Below are 23,756 nucleotides of genomic sequence, written 5' to 3' on the forward strand. Positions count from 1 at the left end.
ATGCGTGACAGCATAAAGGGGTCAGAGGATCGTAAATCTTTTCCTTCGCTAAGTTCAGAAACGACAAGGAACTGGAAGGACCGGGAGAGTTTCCCATTTATATTGTATTGCGCATAAAAGTGTTTGTGAGTGTTTTGTTTGTTTGTAGCACTGTTAGTAATTGTCTTTTGTTTTGTAAATTCACCAGACGGCTAACACGACTCCGGAGCTGTCGCCTTGGGCACAAATGACACAGCTAGCAAGCATGGTTGCAAATGAGCAGTCGTCGTTGGAGCGCCTTATCAATTTGACAGCTCCCCCTGCACACCCTCAGCTCCAGCAGTGGTCCCTGCTCTCCCGCAGTCTCAGCTGATTGAAGAGGAGCAGGACGATGTGGCGTCCCTGGCCATCTCCATGGAGGAATGCAAATTCAAAGTTGGAAAAGAGGACCACTCCTGTTTAGAGGTCTCCCCGTCTGAGACCTATATGGCTCCTAGCGGTCCACTGGTGGACGAGGTAGCAGCCCTTGTGAGCAGAGCTGCTGCCCATGTCCAGATCCCTTGGACTGAGGAGACCCAGGTCCACCGATCAGTTTTTGAAACCTCAGTGTCAACTATACAGTGCTGTAAGCCCCTACCGGATTTTGTGGAGGAGTTGCAGTCTTTGTGGGGCAGCCCAGCATCAGCGCCCACTTGCTCCAGACGGGTGGAAGCATTGTATGCCCTCCAGGGCATGGAGAAGCTGTTGCTCCAGCATTTCCCGCCCGTTGATTCCACGGTGGCTGTTTTAGTGCAGACATTTTAACGCTGTCCCCTAATTTCTCCTGCCCAAATAAACAGTTTAGAGTTACCGAGATGCACTTAAAAAAGGCATACAGTGCGGGGGCACTGGCAGCGAGACTAGCAAACATCGCAGCTGTTGCAAGACCTGTCTGCCCGGCCTTCTCCTCATATTATCAATGAGCTGAGGCTGGTGAATGATTGAATGATATGTTTGGTGTTTGAAATGTTTACGTTTGGCCCAACCACTGCTGTGTGGCTTGTTAAAACGACGACTTTAAAAGATGCACCCAAGAAAATGCTTAGTTTTTTTCTAATTGGTATGTCATGTCGTGTGATAGGCTGGGCCTTACCGTGTACCAAATAATACTGACTACTCCACCTAGTGGATAAAGTGCAATAGGACCCTGGATTTCTTTTATGTTGACTATTTAAATACTAGACAGACCAGTTCAAAGTTCTACACCAAGAGTCGGAACAGTTGTACCATTCACCAATATAACATGCTGTGGCAATGTGCAACGCCCCTGTGTGCATTTGTGTGTTATATGTTGCGTTGGCGTTGGAGTATAGATATTGCTACACGGGATATAAATGGTTGTGTGTAGCACAAGTGATTAAAAATATATAGTTGTATTTAGGCACAGGGATTACACAATCACTTCCTGTGCATTTAAAATATTAAATAGTATGTGAGCACGGGGTTGCACAAATTAGTTCACGTACTGGGATACAAGAGAATAATTAATTGGTAATTGAATCCCGGCACAACAGTATATATAGATGCATGTTTCACTCACTTGGGGTTGTGTGTTCGGGGAGTGGAGAACAGGTGTGGAGAAGGAGAAAATAAAAAATAAATTAAATTAAAGCATAGAATTGCTATTTCGTGCTGGTAGGACCAGCACCATACTTGTGTGTTTGCTGGGACTCACCGTGTTCGTTTGTCTGTTTGTTTAGTGTTAATCTGTTTTGTTTGTCTGTTTATTTTGGCCTCAAGTGCCGTGTGCTCAGTATCAACAGTGCGGAGCAGCAGTGTGGAGTAGTGGTTAGGACTCTTGATCAGAGGGTCATGGGTTAAATCCCAGGTGGGGGACACTGCTGCTGTACCCTTGAGTAAGGTACTTCACCTAGATTGCTCCAGAAAAAAAAAAAGTAACAGGGACTATGCAGTAATGTTTTAACCTATAATTCACAAATACATTCATAATTTCTGTATTTCTCACTTTATTTGTCTTACAATGACCTATAGTCATTAAACTATGTATATTCAATGTACTGATGTGGAATTTCTTGAGACATGGCCCCAGAAATATTATTATTATTATTATTTATTTCTTAGCAGACGCCCTTATCCAGGGCGACTTACAATTGTTACAAGATATCAAATTATTTTTTACATTCAATTACATTATTTTTTACACATTATTTTTACATACAATTACCCATTTATACAGCTGGGTTTTTACTGGAGCAATCTGGGTAAAGTACCTTGCTCAAGGGTACAGCAGCAGTGTCCTCCACAGGGATTGAACCCACGACCCTCCGGTCAAGAGTCCAGAGCCCTAACCACTACTCCACACTACTGTCTTTAACTCAAAGCTATTTAAGCCGATGTTGTATGCATGTTGATGAGGAAGCACTTGGACAGTAATATTAACAAAGGAATTGTGTTAAGAGAATTGCAGACAATTTTCAAAATTTTACAGCATTGGCAAATGTGATTCAATTCAAAACTAAGACTGGCATCCGTTTCTGTTATGAACCAGAGATAAAGACGTTATAAATGAGAAGAGTGACATCTAGTGGAGAAAGAAAAAAGCACAACACCCTCAATATCCCTTTTGTGTGACTCGATGCAAAGTTCATCTCCATTTGACAAACAGTTTAAGTTCTTCCAAAGAAGTAAATACCAGCTCAGAACACGACCCGGACTGTTTTTTTATGCTTTTAAAAAGCAATAGTGATATACATTAAATAAATGAGTTAACTAGTGATTTTTTCCAATAAAAGTTTATTAAAACGCATTGTCCTAACATATACAAATTAATTTGTTCCCGCCAAAATTAAACAGATCGGGATCGACTTTGCAGGAAAAATATAACTCGTAAAACCCGATGAATTTGCAAGTTTAATAGATACAAAATTAATTCTATACCGAAATAAAAAATAAAAAAAGGAAAAAAAACACGTACCTTCAACACGTTTACATCAAAATCTGCAGAGAACTGAAATGAGAATTGTACTCTTTTTGCGGTATTTGGGTGGCTCTTAGAAGAGCCTTTGTGTTGTAAAGACGGAGCAGGGACGGTCTCGGTTTACTTGGAGCTGGTGTACTTGGTGACGGCCTTGGTGCCCTCAGACACGGCGTGCTTGGCCAGCTCTCCGGGCAGCAGGAGGCGCACGGCTGTCTGGATCTCCCGGGAAGTGATGGTGGAGCGCTTGTTGTAGTGAGCCAGGCGGGACGACTCGCCGGCGATGCGCTCGAAAATGTCGTTGACGAACGAGTTCATGATGCCCATCGCCTTGGAAGAGATGCCGGTGTCGGGGTGGACCTGCTTCAGCACTTTGTACACGTAGATGGCGTAGCTCTCCTTCCTGGTCTTTCTGCGCTTCTTTCCTCCCTTAGGCTGGGTCTTGGCAACAGCCTTCTTGGAGCCTTTCTTCGGCGCGGGTGCAGCTTTCGGTTCTGGCATGTTTCTTTCTCTGATACAGTTCAAAGATGAATGATCAACCAGCCCCAGAGCCCCAGAATTTATACAGCCTGTATGCAAATTAGTACCAAACAATCCTTTAGATTGAGAATGTTCAACTGTGAACCAAGCAACGTCACGGAGTAGTTTGATGTAATTGGCTGCGCTATGGGATCGCACTGAGGGGGTGGTGACTTTGCCGCGAGCTTAGTTTTTTTCTTTAGAGTTCAAGTTTGAATTCGGCGCCTTTTTTCTAGAACGGTTAGTTTAGGTCTTTTTGTTTTTCGTTTATTTAATTACATAAAATTTCAGTACACAGCAATACTGAAATCCACACCCAATGCGTCTTAAATATACAAATATAAATACATTTTGAAACCCAAGTCACTTATTTTGTGGTCTAAACAAGTTAAATGTTGAAACCGTATCAATGTTGATGCTTCTTACTTCTACCAAAGATAACTGATTTTATCATAGCAGCTTGAATGGTGATACTTTCCTGCTTTTAATTTATTTTACAAAATTGGTCAACATTTTCAAAACAAAAAGGCTTATCGCGCTTTCATCCTGCAAGCAGGAATCGGGTAAAACGGAGCTCGTATTTTATCATTGTGTCAACACAAAGGTTCACTTTTTATATATATTTTTATTCAATACTGATCCAATTAAATGCTTTAACTTTTTTTTCAGAAAAAGATCCAATTTTAGATACGCGGCGTGAAATATGTCTTAACTATTTAAATAAATATTTAGACAATAATGCAAAACATTAATACAAACTTGCTCTAAAACTTTTAAGCAAACGTTGTGCTGGAGTCCTAAATGCAGTTTGTTTAATCATTCAAAGCTCTTTAAATGTAAAGATGGGCGGCTCTTAAAAGAGCCTTTGTGTTCGTGTCCTTGTGTCCAAATCTTTAGCCTCCGAATCCGTACAGAGTGCGACCCTGGCGCTTCAGAGCGTACACCACATCCATAGCGGTGACGGTCTTTCTCTTGGCGTGCTCAGTGTAGGTGACGGCATCCCGGATCACATTCTCCAGGAACACCTTCAGCACCCCGCGGGTCTCTTCATAGATCAGCCCGGAGATTCGCTTCACTCCTCCGCGGCGAGCCAGGCGGCGGATAGCGGGCTTGGTGATGCCCTGGATATTATCGCGGAGCACTTTGCGATGACGCTTAGCGCCCCCTTTTCCGAGTCCTTTACCTCCCTTGCCACGACCAGACATCTTCAAATTACAGCGACAAAATATCAAGTTGAAATAAAAACTACCCAGCGACTTGCAGTGTTATGAACACAAAGCGGACCTGGTTGAAATTCACAGTCCTAGAAAGAGCGCCTTTACCCCAGACACGCCCTCAATGAGCTCACACGTCTGTCTCTGGAGAGCATTTTATCCGCCTAATTTCGATTCGGATTGAAATGATTATTGTTTTAATTTTTGCACTGTTAATATCTATTCATTACTTTTTTATTATTATTGTGGTTTCTTCTGGTTTGGGTGTGCTTATATAATAACCTCCTGTACCTCTAAGTAAGCAGGATGCACAGAAGACGTGACCGCTGGACTCTAACCCAGGGGTGGACAAACCTGGTCCTGCAGAGACACGATCTCCAGCAGGTTTTATAGGTAACCCTTAAATGATCGATGTATTCCATTTCTGAAGAATGTAAGTTGTTGTTCAAAGTAGCTTTTCCTTTCAAGTGAAATAAGGAGGAAAAACGTCCTTACCACCAATACAATTATTAGTTTAATATAGAAAAGCACGATAAAAATAGGATTTAAATCTCTTTCTCTGGTATTTTGGTGGCTCTTAGAAGAGCCTTTGTGTTGTAAAGACGGAGCGGGGACGGTCTCGGTTTACTTGGAGCTGGTGTACTTGGTGACGGCCTTGGTGCCCTCAGACACGGCGTGCTTGGCCAGCTCTCCGGGCAGCAGGAGGCGCACGGCTGTCTGGATCTCCCGGGAAGTGATGGTGGAGCGCTTGTTGTAATGAGCCAGGCGGGACGACTCGCCGGCGATGCGCTCGAAAATGTCGTTGACGAACTAGTTCATGATGCCCATCGCCTTGGAAGAGATGCCGGTGTCGGGGTGGACCTGCTTCAGCACTTTGTACACGTAGATGGCGTAGCTCTCCTTCCTGGTCTTTCTGCGCTTCTTTCCTCCCTTAGGCTGGCTCTTGGCAACAGCCTTCTTGGAGCCTTTCTTCGGCGCGGGTGCAGCTTTCGGTTCTGGCATTTTCCTTCTCTGATGCTTCTTCAAAGATGAATGGAGCAACCAGCCCCAGTATGCAAATTATTACTAAACAACCCCTTAGAGTGAGAATGTTCAACTGTGAACCAAGCAACGTCACGGAGTATATCGATGTGATTGGTTGGAAACGCAGTGGGGGGGGGGGGGGGGAGACTTTACAAAGAACTGAGTTTTTTTTTTTTTTCGAGTTCTGGTTTGAATTCAGCGCCTTTTTCTACAACGGTTAGTTTAGGGCTTATGTTTTTCATGTTAAATGCATCAGTAACTCAATATTCATTAATAACAAGTTATATGTTGAAACACAAAATCATTTATTGCATGATTTTTGACTTCTTGCTGCTTCATACTCTTAACACAAAGGGTCACGTTCATACATTAGAAACATTAATACGAAAAACAAGAATCTACAGCTCCCGGCATTTAGAAATGGAACGTTACCTTCCCAGCCTTTATAAAGAGGGTAGTAAGCTAAAGATAACCACTATGATTAATGATCATAATAGAAAATAACAAAAGAAAAATGCAGTCTATTGTATGCCCTATTAATTAATTTAACGTTCTGTCATATTAGAAAGAGTTATGATTAACTTATACATCTGTTGTAAAGGATTTGGGTTTTTAAATTAACATACGTATTTCAATTTGTTTGCATTAAATACTAGTATTTGGCTGACAGAGTGGTTTTATAGCAAGAAGATTTAGGGTGCGTTCACGGAGGTCATTCTGTGCAGATTCTGACCAATTTAGCGAATGATCTTCTATGAACTGGTCAGATTCTGCACAGAATCAGCGCAGAATGATCTCCCTGAACGCACCCTTAAATCCAAGGGTCAGCTGGTATAGCTGCAGCTGCAACTACCTTTACACCATGTAAACAAAAGGGACCATCAACAATATCGGCTTTCTGCTTAATTGAAGCGCACAGAACTTATAACTGAAATCGGACATGACTGTGGCAGGTTTTAAACAGTTCTAAACTGTTACATTGTGTTCCAACTGGGTTACAATTCAAAAATGAGCGCCAAGAGGAAACAAAAGACAATCCGCAGCAGAACAGCGCCAAACTAGAAACAGCGGGCAGGGAATGATACAACCAATCAGAGGCATGCAAATGAAATACTGCCCGCCCTCCTCCGCTATGATGATTTTTAACATTCTAAGAATGAGCCAGCGTGTATAAAACAGCAAGAGAGCAGACTCGCATTTATTGTTGTAGTATTCTGAACTACAGTGAAGATGTCTGGAAGAGGAAAGACTGGCGGTAAAGCCCGTGCTAAGGCAAAGACTCGCTCCTCCAGGGCAGGACTGCAGTTCCCAGTCGGTCGTGTTCACAGGCTGCTGCGGAAGGGAAACTATGCCCAGCGTGTCGGCGCTGGAGCCCCGGTCTATCTGGCCGCTGTGCTCGAGTACCTGACTGCTGAAATCCTGGAGCTGGCCGGGAACGCCGCCCGGGACAACAAGAAAACCAGAATCATCCCGCGTCACCTGCAGCTCGCTGTGCGCAACGACGAGGAGCTCAACAAGCTGATGGGAGGCGTCACCATCGCTCAGGGCGGAGTGCTGCCCAACATCCAGGCCGTGCTGCTGCCCAAGAAAACCGAGAAGCCAGCCAAGAAATAAATCATTCGGACGCCCCTTCTAACATCTATAAAACCCAAAAGGCTCTTCTAAGAGCCACCCACTTTTTCAGTAAGAGCGCATTGAATCTGTTTATGTTTAATACCAATTTCACAGTCAGAAATAACCAATTAGTTTAATTTGAAATACTAAAACGTAACAATTTTAAGTACTGATATCACAAGCCTACAGTAGATGCCACATTGGCGGGTGATCACAATCCTCACATGAATGAAACGCGAACTGCTGAAAGACAATATTGCGTTTCATTGAAGTTCCCACGAAGTTCTGTATAATTCTGCCCTGGCCTCTTGAACAGACTTCTCTGCACGTTGTGTTTATAATGCACTGCTTCGTTTGTTGTACAGTTAATTATGTTCAGTGTTTGAAATAAATGTTTCTCACGCCTCCCCTGATATAGTTGCTGGTTGTGTTATATACCCCCCCTGTCCCGTGTTGTCTGAGCCCCGCTCTTTCTCAGTGCGTCTCTCCGCTATGAAGACTCACTGCAGCCGGGAGACACAAAACTCGTCTGAGATAACCGCTGGGGCTCATAATGTTGTCCCCAGTCACACTTTTAAAAGTATTCATGTTTTTTTCATTCTATTTACTCATTTTAATTGAATCTGTTTTCCCTCTTTGCCACGAAGAAGGATGTTGTCTGTTTGTGGATGTTTTTTTCTTTACAATCCAATGAAACACAATCTGCCTCGTTTAATTGCAAATATATAAAGTATTGTTAAGTATTCTTAAATACAAAGTGAGACGTGAGCTACGGGTTCTTTATAAATATGAATCGATATTGCACTGTCTTCGATTACTTTCTTTCAAAAACAATGGCATGTATTTTTCAATAGAATAGTGAGACTGAATAACAGCAGAAAATCAGAAGCGTATTAAAAGCAGCGCAAACCGGACGGGACAGTGGCCGTGTCATAGAATGCGCGCAAAATTCAAATCACCCAATCAGTTATTGAGAATCTGGAATATAACCAATGAGGAACATAAACCCGCCCTAAGTGACTCATCCTATCAGAGCAGCTCAGTAAGTCAATAAATGCTGTGTGTCGGCTTGCTTGTGTTCTATTTTACAGAGTTTGTGATACTGTGTGTAAGAGTTTAGAAATGGCAAGAACCAAGCAGACCGCTCGTAAGTCCACCGGTGGAAAGGCGCCCAGGAAGCAGCTCGCTACCAAGGCTGCCCGAAAAAGCGCCCCCGCTACCGGCGGCGTGAAGAAACCTCACCGCTACAGGCCTGGGACTGTGGCTCTGAGGGAAATCCGCCGCTATCAGAAATCCACCGAGCTGCTGATCCGCAAGCTGCCCTTCCAGCGGCTTGTCCGAGAAATCGCTCAGGATTTCAAGACCGACCTGCGCTTCCAGAGCTCCGCTGTGATGGCGCTGCAGGAGGCTAGCGAGGCTTACCTTGTCGGGCTCTTTGAGGACACCAACCTGTGTGCCATCCACGCCAAGAGAGTCACCATCATGCCCAAAGACATCCAGCTGGCCCGCCGCATCCGAGGGGAACGCGCTTAAACTGCATCACCCCTAAAACAAAAACACAGTGAAACCCAAAGGCTCTTTTAAGAGCCACCCACTTCTCTGAAAGCGTTATATTCCAATACCTATTGTTTTTAATTGTCTGATACATTTAACAATTTGAACATGTTATCTATATACAGTGGAAGTGTTTGCATCTAACATAATGGTTGAATGTTATTTAGATGACAAGAGGCCGCATTTAGACAAACTAGAATCTGAATGGATATGAACCAAACTTTAATATACCTAATCAAATCATAATTATATTTAATACATAATCGATTGATTTACTCTAATGTAATATTAACTGCGTGCTAAAATACCACAACAGTGCCAAATTTATGATGTATAGAAGGAAAATCTCTTTATAAAGATGTGTTGGCTCTGAAAAGAGCCTTTGGGTTCATTGTCGCATCGTCGCTTTAACTGTTCACTTCTTTTTAGGAGCCGCCTTCTTCGCTGCGGGTTTAGCTGCCTTGGTTGCCTTTTTAGGTTTAGGCGCTGCCTTCGCTTTCTTCGGACTCTTGACGGCCTTTTTAGGCTTGGCAGCCGCTTTCTTTGGGCTCTTGGGCGCCTTCTTTACAGCTTTTGGTTTTTTCGCTTTCTTAGGAGACTTCTTGGGTGTCGCTGCTTTCTTTGCTGAAACCTTTTTCGTCGCTTTCTTGACAACCGCTTTCTTTGCCGCTGGTTTCTTGGGAGCTGCTTTCTTCTTGGCTTCAGCTGCTTTTTTGTTGAGCTTGAAGGAGCCCGAGGCGCCGGTGCCCTTGGTCTGTAGCAGGGTCTCCTTGGTCACCAGGCTCTTGAGGGCTCTATTGACGTGGGAGTTGTTCTTCTCCACATCGTAGCCGCCGGCCTGCAGGATCTTCTTGAGCGCCGCCACGGACAGCCCGCTGCGCTCCTTGGAGGCAGACACAGCCTTGACGATGAGCTCCGACACGCTGGGACCCGATTTCTTGGGCTTTGCTGCGGTCTTCTTCTTGGGAGCTTTAGCCGGAGCAGGAGCGGCTGGTGCTGGAGCAGTTTCTGCCATCTCTAAGATTTTGTAACACGGAAACAAACTAAAACCAACGCAAAATAAAGGACGCTTCTGTCTGTCAGAGAATGTGCGCAGAAAGGCAGAGCGCGGAACTTATCGACACGATGAGAACCGTGTAGACTCAACTGACCCACAGGCAGCACACTCATTTTGAAAACGTTCAGTCTTGTGTTTTCTACCTGCACAAAATATACAATTTAATAGTGAAATACTAACAAATATACACAAAAAACCGATGGTAGGAAAAGAGGAGGTTTGCGTTTACAATATAGCTTATTCTTTAACCAGGAAATGTACTGCGTGTTTAATTGAGGTGAGAAAAACGTCATTACCTTCCAGCAAAACCAAACTGCTCGCTCAGCACTTCGCTGTATTTGTTTTATATAAAATGATAAATTCACTGTTTAAAGTAACTGTATGCTTTGTTTCACCAACGAGAAGGCTAGTCAAACACAACTTAATAGCTTTGAAGCGTGAGGTTTGTTAAACTGCACATTTAATCGCCTTTCTGTTAGGTGTGGTTAACACACTGCAGGCACATCCCATTACAATCGATTGGGAGAATTTCTTTGTTGAATTGTATTATTTCTCTGTATCCGTGACCACACTTGTTGCACAATTGAATTACCCTGGCTTCACCACAGCATTCTCTCACTAGTTTCAATCTTGTGCTGGTGATGTATTTCATAGGAAATACGACCTGTCTAATGGTTCTGTGTTCCCGTGCATTCGCCTCTGCACACATACAACTAATACGCAGGAAAAATAAATAACCGTTATGTAGAAAACAAAGCAAAAAAAAAAATAACAACTTATTCTGAAGCAGTTTAATTAATCTATTCAGTTGTTTCTCGTTATCTATATACAATGGAAATGTTTTACGCATTTTTCCTATTTTCTGAATTCGAGGCGAAGTATCACCATTCAAGCAACTATGAAACAAGAGATACTCGTTGGTAGAGAGCAAGAAGTCAAAATCGATCGATATTGATACTGTGTTCCAACAGTTAACTTGTTTAATGAGTTAGGTTTTAGACTGCGCATATCTATAGATAGATAGATAGATTATTATTATTCAGGGGGACTTACTATATGATTTGATATGTATTTTAAGACGGGTCGGGTGTGGATTATATATATTTATATTATTGCTGTCTGTTGAATTATTGATGTATCTAATAAATGATAAACAAAAGACCTAAACTAACCGTTGTGGAAAAGGGCGCTAAATTCAAACCTGAACTCGGAAAGAAAAAAATACTCAGCTCGCTGTAAAGTCAACACCCCTTCGTTTCCAACCAATCACATCGAACTACTCCGTGACGTTGCTTGGTTCACAGTTGAACATTCTCAATCTAAAGGATTGTTTGGTAATAATTTGCATACAGGCTGTATAAATAGCGGGACTCTGGGGCTGGTTGTTCATTCATCTTTGAAAAAGTATCAGAGAAGAAAAATGCCAGAACCGAAAGCTGCACCCGCGCCGAAGAAAGGCTCCAAGAAGGCTGTTGCCAAGAGCCAGCCTAAGGGAGGAAAGAAGCGCAGAAAGACCAGGAAGGAGAGCTACGCCATCTACGTGTACAAAGTGCTGAAGCAGGTCCACCCCGACACCGGCATCTCTTCCAAGGCGATGGGCATCATGAACTCGTTCGTCAACGACATTTTCGAGCGCATCGCCGGCGAGTCGTCCCGCCTGGCTCACTACAACAAGCGCTCCACCATCACTTCCCGGGAGATCCAGACAGCCGTGCGCCTCCTGCTGCCCGGAGAGCTGGCCAAGCACGCCGTGTCTGAGGGCACCAAGGCCGTCACCAAGTACACCAGCTCCAAGTAAACCGAGACCGTCCCTGCTCCGTCTTTACAACACAAAGGCTCTTCTAAGAGCCACCCAAATACCGCAAAAAGAGTACAATTCTCATTTTAATTTTTCTGCAAATTCTAAAACGAAGAAGTCGAAGGTACGGATTGTGTGTTTTGTTTTTGTGGTAGGGATGGAACATATTCATTTTAGATACATTTTATTGCATAGTTGTATTTTTCCTGTAAAATCCACCCGGATCTGTAATTGCGGTGGGAATAACTTCATCTGGATTTGTTTCGACAACTGCAAATATTACAAGAAACATTAACCTTGTTTTACAGTAAACAATTCGCTCTAGTTGCTCTCTGTCACTTATTTAACGTATAAAGAAAGAAATATAACTAGTAATTAATGTGATTTTTTTGTCAAATAAATGGAAACTGATGGAATGAAGGATTGTATTTTGTAAATGTGCTGTTTTGTATTAATTGGTGAAGAATCCAGCGAAGGAAGAGAAAGCAGAACTGTCTCGGTTTCTTTTTCACAGTGATCTGTAACGAGTCATGCCATCCCCAGACCCGTAACACACATACACACACACACACACACACACACACACACACACACACACACACACACACACACACACCCCTCCGTGCTGGTGTCCCCTTTATATTATAATCATTTATTCATAAGCCTTGACAATGTTGCTTGTCCAGTTTGTTTACACACTGCCTTTGCATGTAGCAGCGCTTGGTGGAGCACCTTGACCGGAAGTGCAGCGTGTGTTTCAGTGTGCTAGAGAGGTCAACGACATGACACGTGATCTCTATTCTGATTGTACCGAGACGACGAATAACGACAAGAACATGGATCAACATGGAGATAGAGATTCGCCTAGAATGGAACTCCCATAGGCTGTAGTAACAGAACTTGTCTATTGCCACATTCTTATTTTTATTTTCATGTGTATCGAATAGTCTTTTTTTCATTTTCAGTTTATAAATGTCTTTTTTATCGTGAGCCCCATCATCAACCCATATGATCTTTTATATGTATCACATCACGTAAAAAACAACGTCGGACTATGTGCAGTTGAGGTCGTGTTCAGAGCTGCTATTTACTGGTTTGCAAGCACTTAAACTGTATTTCAAATGGAGATGAACTTTGCATTGAGTCACACAGAAGGGATATTTGTGCCATCGTGTTTTTTCCTTTCTCCACTAGATGTCACTGTTCTGTCATCTCTAAATAAAGAAACAAATAATGATCCAAGTACCTATCTCAGTTTTTTCTAAATTGCTGAATCACAGTTGCCAATGCTATAAGTTAGTGCATCACGTGTCTCTTAGTGTACATGTCATCTTGTGCAGTTTCAGAGTGAAACTGATCCTACCAATGAGTAGCTAGGATTACTTGAGCCTGTGTGGTCCAGTGGTTAAAGAAAAGGACTTGTAACCAGGAGGTCCCCGGTTCAAATCCCAGCTCAACCACTGACTCATTGTGTGACCCTGAGCAAGTCACTTAACCTCCTTGTGCTCCGTCTTTCGAGTGAAACGTTGTTGTAAGTGACTCTGCAGCTGATGAATAGTTCACACACCCTAGTCTCTCTAAGTCGCCTTGGATAAAGGCGTCTGCTAAATAAATAAATAATAATAATTACTTAGCTTGAAGCCTTGTTATCAGCAGTTGTTTGCAGAATCAAATCTCACCGAAAGAGCTCGGCACGTCGAAATAGCTCTGTTGGGAGAGTGTCAGACTGAAGATTGAAAGATCCCTGATTCGATCCCAGGTTTCAGCAAACAGGAGGCATACCTTATATTTTTAATTGACATGGTCTGCTGTTTTAGGAGGTGCGTTCCGTGTTGAAACCTCTATTACACTATGTTTTAAAATATATTTCCAACCGTATTGCAATACATTTGAAAAAATTTCAACCATACAGTCTTCAGCGCTGGAGACCGTGTTTTAAACAAAAGGAACATGATATATATTACTTGCAGTGTTAGACTCAGAGAAATGTTAGTCAAATTGAATGCTTGTTTAAATAGCTTCAATTAATTTAAATAAGTAATAGAACAATAAAAATAAAAAGAGAATATATATATATATATATATATTCTTTGCAAATAAAAAATAATTAATGCATCGGTTAGGGTTGATATTAAAATGACAAAAGTAGGGAAATGCGATGTTGTTCGGGTTTTAACCCTAACTCTGCATTCCCTCCCACCACACTTACAAGCAGTAGAAGGGGCAAGGCAACACAAGCAACCACAGACAGCCATCATCAGTTAAAACAAACAACATACAACTCTGTCCAGATAACACAAGAGACGTCCTGTATGTGAGACTGCCTGGATTGTCTATAAGCTAAGTTTCACTTGGATCTGCGATCGCTCGAACCAGTTAAGCGTTAACAAACCGAAAGAGTACTAATAATACTGTGATTCATTAAACGTTGAATAAACCAAGTCTCTGGGGTTATTCTTGGTGTAATTGTTGTCTGGGTATGTGAAAATCTGTAATCCAGTACACAAACAACGCACTCTAGGAGTTAATACCTATCTATTTGTCTTCTGTTAACCTCCCCATTATTCTATTAGACAATCAAAGAAGTCTTCAAATGTGACACTGCACGGCTCCACTTCTACAGAGCAGACCGTGTTGGTGTTATATCTGCTCAGCTCAGCACAACATATTGATCAATGATGTGGGAGGTATATGCAGGTTGTCTGTCTGTATGTCTGTGAAAGAAATATAATGAGTTTTGGTTGTAAATCTCCCTCCCGACCTTTGAGGACTCTAAGCAGCGAAAGGGGAAGTCTTTGGAGGAGCTGGCCTGAGAGTTATTTCCCCGGGCCGGGAAATCAGTCAGTCTGGAAGATGATGAGACTCTGTTGCAGGAACATATTGACCTGGAAGGGAAACGACATAGCAGCTGCAGATTGTAGAGACAGCTGCACTCGTTTACCAAGGGGTCATGCGTGACAGCATAAAGGGGTCAGAGGATCATAAATCTTTTCCTTCGCTAAGTTCAGAAACGGCAAGGAACTGGAAGGACCGGGAGAGTTTCCCATTTATATTGTATTGCGCATAAAAGTGTTTGTGAGTGTTTTGTTTGTTTGTAGCACTGTTAGTAACTGTCTTTTGTTTTGTAAATTCACCAGACGGCTAACACGACTCCGGAGCTGTCGCCTTGGGCACAAATGACACAGCTAGGAAGCATGGTTGCAAATCAGCAGTCGTTGTTGGAGCGTCTTGTCAATTTGACAGCTCCCCTGCACACCCTCAGCTCCAGCACTGGTCCCTGCTCTCCCGCAGTCTCAGCTGATTGAAGAGGAGCAGGACGATGTGGCGTCCCTGGCCATCTCCATGGAGGAATGCAATTTCAAAGGGGGAAAAGAGGACCCCTCCTGTTTAGAGGTCTCCCCGTCTGAGACCTATATGGCTCCTAGCGGTCCACTGGTGGACGAGGTAGCAGCCCTTGTGAGCAGAGCTGCTGCCCGTGTCCAGATCCCTTGGACTGAGGAGACCCAGGTCCACCGATCAGTTTTTGAAACCTCAGTGTCAACTATACAGCGCTGTAAGCCCCTCCCGGATTTTGTGGAGGAGTTGCAGTCTTTGTGGGGCAGCCCAGCATCAGCGCCCACTTGCTCCAGATGGGTGGAAGCATTGTATGCCCTCCAGGGCATGGAGAAGCTGTTGCTCCAGCATTTCCCGCCCGTTGATTCCACGGTGGCTGCTTTAGTGCAGACATTTTAGCGCTGTCCCGTGACTTCTCCTGCCCAAATAAACAGTGTAGGGTCACTGAGATGCACTTAAAAAAGGCATACAGCGCGGGGGCACTGGCAGCGAGACTAGCAAACACCGCTGGTCTGCTGACTGTGTACCAATTGCAGCTGCTGCAGGACCTGTCTGCCCAGCCTTCTCCTCATATTATCAATGAGCTGAGGCTGGTGAATGATTGAATGATATGTTTGGTGTTTGAAATGTTTACGTTTGGCCCAACCACTGCTGTGTGGCTTGTTAAAACGACGACTTTAAAAGGTGCACCCAAGAAAATGCTTAGTTTTTTTCTAATTGGTATGTCATGTCGTGTGTTAGGCTGGGCCTTACCGTGTACCAAATAATACTGACTACTCCACCTAGTGGATAAAGTGCAATAGGACCCTGGATTTCTTTTATGTTGACTATTTAAATACTAGACCCACCAGTTCAAAGTTCTACACCCAGAGCCGGAACAGTTGTACCATTCACCAATATAACATGCTGTGGCAATGTGCCCCGCCCCTGTGTGCATTTGTGTGTTATATGTTGCGTTGGTGTGTTAATGTTGGTGTATAAATATTGCTGCACGGGATATAAATGGGTGTGTGTAGCACAAGTGATTTAAAATATATAGTTGTATTTAGGCACGGGGATTGCACTTCACGTTCATTTAAAGTATTAAATAGTATATGAGCACGGGGTGGCACAAATTAGTTCACGTACTGGGATTCAAGAGAATAATTAATTGGTAATTGAATCCCAGCACAACAGTATATACAGATGCATGTTTCACTCACTCGGGGTCGTGTGTTCGGGGAGTGGAGAACGGGTGTGGAGAAGGAGAAAATAAAAAATAAATTAAATTAAAGCATAGAATTGCTATTTCGTGCTGGTAGGACCAGCACCATACTTTTGTGTTTGCTGGGACTCACCGTGTTCGTTTGTCTGTTTGTTTAGTGTTAATCTGTTTTGTTTGTCTGTTTATTTTGCCCTAAAGTGCCGTGTGCTCAGTATCAACAGTGCGGAGCAGCAGTGTGGAGTAGTGGTTAGGACTCTTGATCGGAGGGTCATGGGTTCAATCCCAGGTGGGGGACACTGCTGCTGTACCCTTGAGTAAGGTACTTCACCTAGATTGCTCTAGAAAAAAAAAGTAACAGGGACTATGTAGTAATGCTTTAAGCTATAATTCACAAATACATTCAGAATTTCTTACAATGACCTATAGTCATTAAACTATGTATATTCAATGTACTAATGTGGAATTTCTTGAGACATGGCCCCAGAAATATTTAACTATTTAAGCCGATGTTGTATGCATGTTGATGAGGAAGTACTTGGACAGTAATATTAACAAAGGAATTGTGTTAAGAGAATTGTAGACAATTTTCATAATCGTATAGCATTGGCAAATGTGATTCAATTCAAAACTAAGACTGGCATCCGTTTCTGTTATGAACCAGAGATAAAGACGTTATAAATGAGAAGAGTGACATCTAGTGGAGAAAGAAAAAAGCACAACGCCCTCAATATCCCTTTGGTGTGACTCGATGCAAAGTTCATCTCCATTTGACAAACAGTTTAAGTTCTTCCAAAGAAGTAAATACCAGCTCAGAACACGACCCGGACTGTTATTTTTTATGCTTTTAAAAAGCAGTAGTGATATACATTAAATAAATTAGTTAACTATTGATTTTTTCAATAAAAGTTTATTAAAACGCATACATGCAAGATGATGTTTTTTGTAATATTTGAAGTTGTCCTAACATATACAAATTAATTTGTCCCCGCCAAAATTAAACAGATCGGGATCGACTTTGCAGGAAAAATATAACTCGTAAAACCCGATGAATTTGCAAGTTTAATAGATAGAAAATTAATTCTATACCGAAATAAAAGATAAAAAAAGAAAAAAACACGTACCTTCAACACGTTTACTTCAAAATCTGCAGAAAACTGAAATGAGAATTGTACTCTTTTTGCGGTATTTGGGTGGCTCTTAGAAGAGCCTTTGTGTTGTAAAGACGGAGCAGGGACGGTCTCGGTTTACTTGGAGCTGGTGTACTTGGTGACGGCCTTGGTGCCCTCAGACACGGCGTGCTTGGCCAGCTCTCCGGGCAGCAGGAGGCGCACGGCTGTCTGGATCTCCCGGGAAGTGATGGTGGAGCGCTTGTTGTAGTGAGCCAGGCGGGACGACTCGCCGGCGATGCGCTCGAAAATGTCGTTGACGAACGAGTTCATGATGCCCATCGCCTTGGAAGAGATGCCGGTGTCGGGGTGGACCTGCTTCAGCACTTTGTACACGTAGATGGCGTAGCTCTCCTTCCTGGTCTTTCTGCGCTTCTTTCCTCCCTTAGGCTGGGTCTTGGCAACAGCCTTCTTGGAGCCTTTCTTCGGCGCGGGTGCAGCTTTCGGTTCTGGCATGTTTCTTTCTCTGATGCTTCTACAAAGATGAATGATCAACCAGCCCCAGAGCCCCAGTATTTATACAGCCTGTATGCAAATGATTACCAAACAATCCTTTAGATTGAGAATGTTCAACTGTGAACCAAGCAACGTCACGGAGTAGTTTGATGTAATTGGCTGCGCTATGGGATCGCACTGAGGGGGTGGTGACTTTGCCGCGAGCTTAGTTTTTTTCTTTAGAGTTCAAGTTTGAATTCGGCGCCTTTTTTCTAGAACGGTTAGTTTAGGTCTTTTTGTTTTTCGTTTATTTAATTACATAAAATTTCAGTACACAGCAATACTGAAATCCACACCCAATGCGTCTTAAATATACAAATATAAATACATTTTGAAACCCAAGTCACTTATTTTGTGGTCTAAACAAGTTAAATGTTGAAACCGTATCAATGTTGATGCTTCTTACTTCTACCAAAGATAACTGATTTTATCATAGCAGCTTGAAAGGTGATACTTTCCTGCTTTTAATTTATTTACAAAATTGGGCAACATTTTCAAAACAAAAAGGCTTATCGCGCTTTCATCCTGCAAGCAGGAATCGGGTAAAACGGAGCTCGTATTTTATCATTGTGTCAACACAAAGGTTCACTTTTTATATATATTTTTTATTCAATAGACTTATCCAATTAAATGCTTTAACTTTTTTTTTTAGAAAAAGATCCAATTTTAGATACGCGGCGTGAAATATGGCTCAACTATTTAAATAAATATTTAGACAATAATGCAAAACATTAATACAAACTTGCTTTAAAACTTTTAAGCAAACATTGTGCTGGTGTCCTAAATGCAGTTTGTTTCAGAATTGAAAGCTCGTTAAATGTAAAGGTGGGCGGCTCTTAAAAGAGCCTTTGTGTTCGTGTCCTTGGGTCCAAATCTTTACCCTCCGAATCCGTACAGAGTGCGACCCTGGCGCTTCAGAGCGTACACCACATCCATAGCGGTGACGGTCTTTCTCTTGGCGTGCTCGGTGTAGGTGACGGCATCCCGGATCACATTCTCCAGGAACACCTTCAGCACCCCGCGGGTCTCTTCATAGATCAGCCCGGAGATTCGCTTCACTCCTCCGCGGCGAGCCAGGCGGCGGATAGCGGGCTTGGTGATGCCCTGGATATTATCACGAAGCACTTTGCGATGACGCTTAGCGCCCCCTTTTCCGAGTCCTTTACCTCCCTTACCACGACCAGACATCTTCAAATTACAACGACAAAATATCAAGTTGAAATAAAAGTTTTCCAGCGAGTCGCAGTGTTATGAACACAAAGCGGACCTGGTTGAAATTCACAGTCCTAGAATGAGCGCCTTTACCCCAGACACGCCCTCAATGACCTCACACGTCTGTCTCTGGGGATCATTTTATCCGCCTAATTCCGATTGAAATGATTGTTTTAATTTTTGCACTGTTAAAATCTATTCATTACATTTTTTTATTATTGTGGTTTCTTCTGGTTTGGGTGTGCTTATATTATGACCTACTGTACCTCTAAGTAAGCAGGATGCACAGAAGACGTGCCCGCTAGACACTAACCCAGGGGTGGACAAACCTGGTCCTGCAGAGACACGATCTCCAGCAGGTTTTATAGGTAACCCTTAAATGATCGATGTATTCCATTTCTGAAGAACGTAAGTTGTTGTTCAATGTAGCTTTTCCTTTCAAGTTAAATAAGGAGGAAAAGCGTCCTTACCACCAGTACGATTATTATTTTAATATATAAAAGCACGATAAAAATAGGAATTAAATCTCCTTCTCTGGTATTTGGGTGGCTCTTAGAAGAGCCTTTGTGTTGTAAAGACGGAGCAGGGACGGTCTCGGTTTACTTGGAGCTGGTGTACTTGGTGACGGCCTTGGTGCCCTCAGACACGGCGTGCTTGGCCAGCTCTCCGGGCAGCAGGAGGCGCACGGCTGTCTGGATCTCCCGGGAAGTGATGGTGGAGCGCTTGTTGTAGTGAGCCAGGCGGGACGACTCGCCGGCGATGCGCTCGAAAATGTCGTTGACGAACGAGTTCATGATGCCCATCGCCTTGGAAGAGATGCCGGTGTCGGGGTGGACCTGCTTCAGCACTTTGTACACGTAGATGGCGTAGCTCTCCTTCCTGGTCTTTCTGCGCTTCTTTCCTCCCTTAGGCTGGGTCTTGGCAACAGCCTTCTTGGAGCCTTTCTTCGGCGCGGGTGCAGCTTTTGGTTCTGGCATGTTTCCTTCTCTAATGCTTCTTCAAAGATGAATGAGCAACCAGCCCCAGAGCCCCGCTATTTATACAGCCTGTATGCAAATTACTACCAAACAATCCTTTAGATTGAGAATGTTCAACTGTGAACCAAGCAACGTCACGGAGTAGTTTGATGTGATTGGCTGCGCTATGGGAACGCATTGAAGGGGTGGTGACTTTGCCGCGAGCTCAGTTTTTTTTCTTTTGAGTTCAAGTTTGAATTCAGCGCCTTTTTCTACAACGGTTAGTTTAGGTCTTATGTTTTTCATGTTAAATGCATCAATAACTCAATATTCATTAATAACAAGTTATATGTAGAAACACAAAATAATTTTTTGCATGATTATTGACTTCTTGCTTCTTCTACCAATGCGATTGTTTCATAGCAGCTTGACTGCGGATTCTGGTGTATTGTATCATACTCTTAACACAAAGGGTCACGTTCATACATTAGAAACATTGATACGAAAAACAGGAATCTACAGCTCCCGGCATTTAGAAATGGAACGTTACCTTCCCAGCCTTTATAAGAGGGTAGTAAGCTAAAGATAACCACTATGATTGATGATCATAATAGAAAATAACAAAAGAAAAATGCAGTCTATTGTATGCCCTATTAATTAATTTAACGTTCTGTCATATTAGAAAGAGTTATGATTAACTTATACATCTGTTGTAAAGGATTTTGGTTTTTAAATTAACATATACGTATTTCAATTTGTTTGCATTAAATACTCGTATTTGGCTGACAGAGTGGTTTTATAGCAAGAAGATTTAGGGTGCGTTCACGGAGGTCATTCTGCGCAGATTCTGACCAATTTAGCGAATGATCTTCTATGAACTGGTCAGATTCTGCACAGAATCAGCGCAGAATGATCTCCCTGAACGCACCCTTAAATCCAAGGGTCAGCTGGTATAGCTGCAGCTGCAACTACCTTTACACCATGTAAACAAAAGGGACCATCAACAATATCGGCTTTCTGCTTAATTGAAGCGCACAGAACTTATAACTAAAATCGGACATGACTGCGGGCAGTGTGGTTTTAAACAGTTCTAAAGTGTTACATTGTGTTCCAACTGGGTTACAATTAAAAAATGAGCGCCAAGAGGAAACAAAAGACAATCTGCAGCAGAACAGCGCCAAACTAGAAACAGCGGGCAGGGAATGATACAACCAATCAGGGACACGCAAATGAAATACTGCCCGCCCTCCTCCGCTGTGACGATTTTTAACATTCTAAGAATGAGCCAGCGTGTATAAAACAGCAAGAGAGCAGACTCGCATTTATTGTTGTAGTATTCTGAACTACAGTGAAGATGTCTGGAAGAGGAAAGACTGGCGGTAAAGCCCGTGCTAAGGCAAAGACTCGCTCCTCCAGGGCAGGACTGCAGTTCCCAGTCGGTCGTGTTCACAGGCTTCTGCGGAAGGGAAACTATGCCCAGCGTGTCGGCGCTGGAGCCCCGGTGTATCTGGCCGCTGTGCTCGAGTACCTGACTGCTGAAATCCTGGAGCTGGCCGGGAACGCCGCCCGGGACAACAAGAAAACCAGAATCATCCCGCGTCACCTGCAGCTCGCTGTCCGCAACGACGAGGAGCTCAACAAGCTGATGGGAGGCGTCACCATCGCTCAGGGCGGAGTCCTGCCCAACATCCAGGCCGTGCTGCTGCCCAAGAAAACCGAGAAGCCAGCCAAGAAGTAAATCATTCGGACGCCCCTTCTAACATCTATAAAACCCAAAAGGCTCTTCTAAGAGCCACCCACTTTTTCTGTAAGAGCGCATTGAATCGGTTTATGTTTAATACCAACTTCACAGTCAGAAATAACCAATTAGTTCAATTTGAAATACTAAAACGTAACAATTTTAAGTACTGATATCACAAGCCTACAGTAGGTGCCACATTGGCCGGTGATCACAATCCTCAAATGAATGAAACGCGAACTGCTGAAAGACAATATTACGTTTCATTGAAGTTCCCACGAAGTTCTGTATAATTCTGCCCTGGCCTCTTGAACAGACTTCTCTGCACGTTGTGTTTATAATGCACTGCTTCGTTTGTTGTACAGTTAATTATGTTCAGTGTTTGAAATAAATGTTTCTCACGCCTCCCCTGATATAGTTGCTGGTTGTGTTATATACCTTATAAACCCCCCCTGTCCCGTGTTGTCTGAGCCCCGCTCTTTCTCAGTGCGTCTCTCCGCTATGAAGACTCACTGCAGCCGGGAGAAACAAAACTCGTCTGAGATAACCGCTGGGGCTCATAATGTTGTCCCCAGTCACACTTTTAAAAGTATTCATGCTTTTTTCATTCTATTTATTCATTTTAATTGAATCTGTTTTCCCTCTTTCCCTCTGAGCAGCTCAGTAAGTCAATAAATGCTGTGGTGTCGGCTTGCTTGTGTTCTATTTTACAGAGTTTGTGATACTGTGTGTAAGAGTTTAGAAATGGCAAGAACCAAGCAGACCGCTCGTAAGTCCACCGGTGGAAAGGCGCCCAGGAAGCAGCTCGCTACCAAGGCTGCCCGAAAAAGCGCCCCCGCTACCGGCGGCGTGAAGAAACCTCACCGCTACAGGCCTGGGACTGTGGCTCTGAGGGAAATCCGCCGCTATCAGAAATCCACCGAGCTGCTGATCCGCAAGCTGCCCTTCCAGCGGCTCGTCCGAGAAATTGCTCAGGATTTCAAGACCGACCTGCGCTTCCAGAGCTCCGCTGTGATGGCGCTGCAGGAGGCTAGCGAGGCTTACCTTGTCGGGCTCTTTGAGGACACCAACCTGTGTGCCATCCACGCCAAGAGAGTCACCATCATGCCCAAAGACATCCAGCTGGCCCGCCGCATCCGAGGGGAACGCGCTTAAACTGCATCACCCCTAAAACAAAAACACAGTGAAACCCAAAGGCTCTTTTAAGAGCCACCCACTTCTCTGAAAGCGTTATTTTCCAATACCTATTGTTTTTAATTGTCTGATACATTTAACAATTTGAACATGTTATCTATATACAGTGGAAGTGTTTGCATCTAACATAATGGTTGAGTGTTATTTAGATGACAAGAGGCCGCATTTAGACAAACTAGAATCTGACTGGATATGAACCAAACTTTCATATCCCTAATTAAATCATAATTCTATTTAATACAGGATCGACTAATTTACTCTAATGTAATATTATTAACTGCGTGCTAAAATACCACAGCAGTGCCACATTTATGATGTATAGAAGGAAAATCTCTTCAGAAAGATGTGTTGGCTCTGAAAAGAGCCTTTGGGTTCATTGTCGCAGGGCCCGCGGGTGACACGCAAAAGCGGGTCGAGTTCGGGTCAGAATGTGAACTTTTTCGCGGTTTGCGGTTTGGGTTCGGGTCAAAAAAATAATTTGCGGGTCTGAATTTGAATCAGCGAAAAAGTTTTCTGTCCGTTCAGCGTAATCGTCTGTAACCCTTTCCCAAATAACGTCTAGAAGGTAAATGTACCGGCATTTCCTGCACTAAAGCAGGAGGCGATTAGGGAGAGGAGTCAGTGTTGTTCTCGCTTGTTTGATACATCGCAGGATCTTTTTTATCACGTCTGCTCGGTGACATTAAAAATATTTCGCAGGGTCTGTATCATGTGGTGGATAATAGT

General features: G+C 43.3%; 2 protein-coding genes across 2 annotated transcripts; one reads left to right on the top strand and one right to left on the bottom strand.

Moving 5' to 3' along the window:
• LOC117969261 (uncharacterized) lies at nt 1-23,050 on the top strand. Its single transcript, XM_059017366.1, has 6 exons — nt 1-31; nt 314-507; nt 8,353-8,853; nt 9,708-9,870; nt 14,995-15,188; nt 22,521-23,050. The coding sequence occupies exons 1-6, from the start codon at nt 1-3 to the stop codon at nt 22,989-22,991; spliced, it is 1,554 nt and encodes a 517-aa protein (XP_058873349.1). The 3' UTR covers nt 22,992-23,050.
• On the bottom strand, nt 9,233-10,018 carry LOC131724723 (histone H1-like). The gene has a single exon (XM_059017373.1). It carries the CDS (start codon nt 9,890-9,892, stop codon nt 9,293-9,295), a length of 600 nt encoding a protein of 199 aa, XP_058873356.1. The 5' UTR covers nt 9,893-10,018; the 3' UTR covers nt 9,233-9,292.
• Nucleotides 23,051-23,756: the final 706 nt, after the last annotated feature.

Source organism: Acipenser ruthenus, chromosome 56, assembly GCF_902713425.1.
Source record: "Acipenser ruthenus chromosome 56, fAciRut3.2 maternal haplotype, whole genome shotgun sequence".
NCBI classification, from domain to species: Eukaryota; Metazoa; Chordata; class Actinopteri; order Acipenseriformes; family Acipenseridae; genus Acipenser; species Acipenser ruthenus.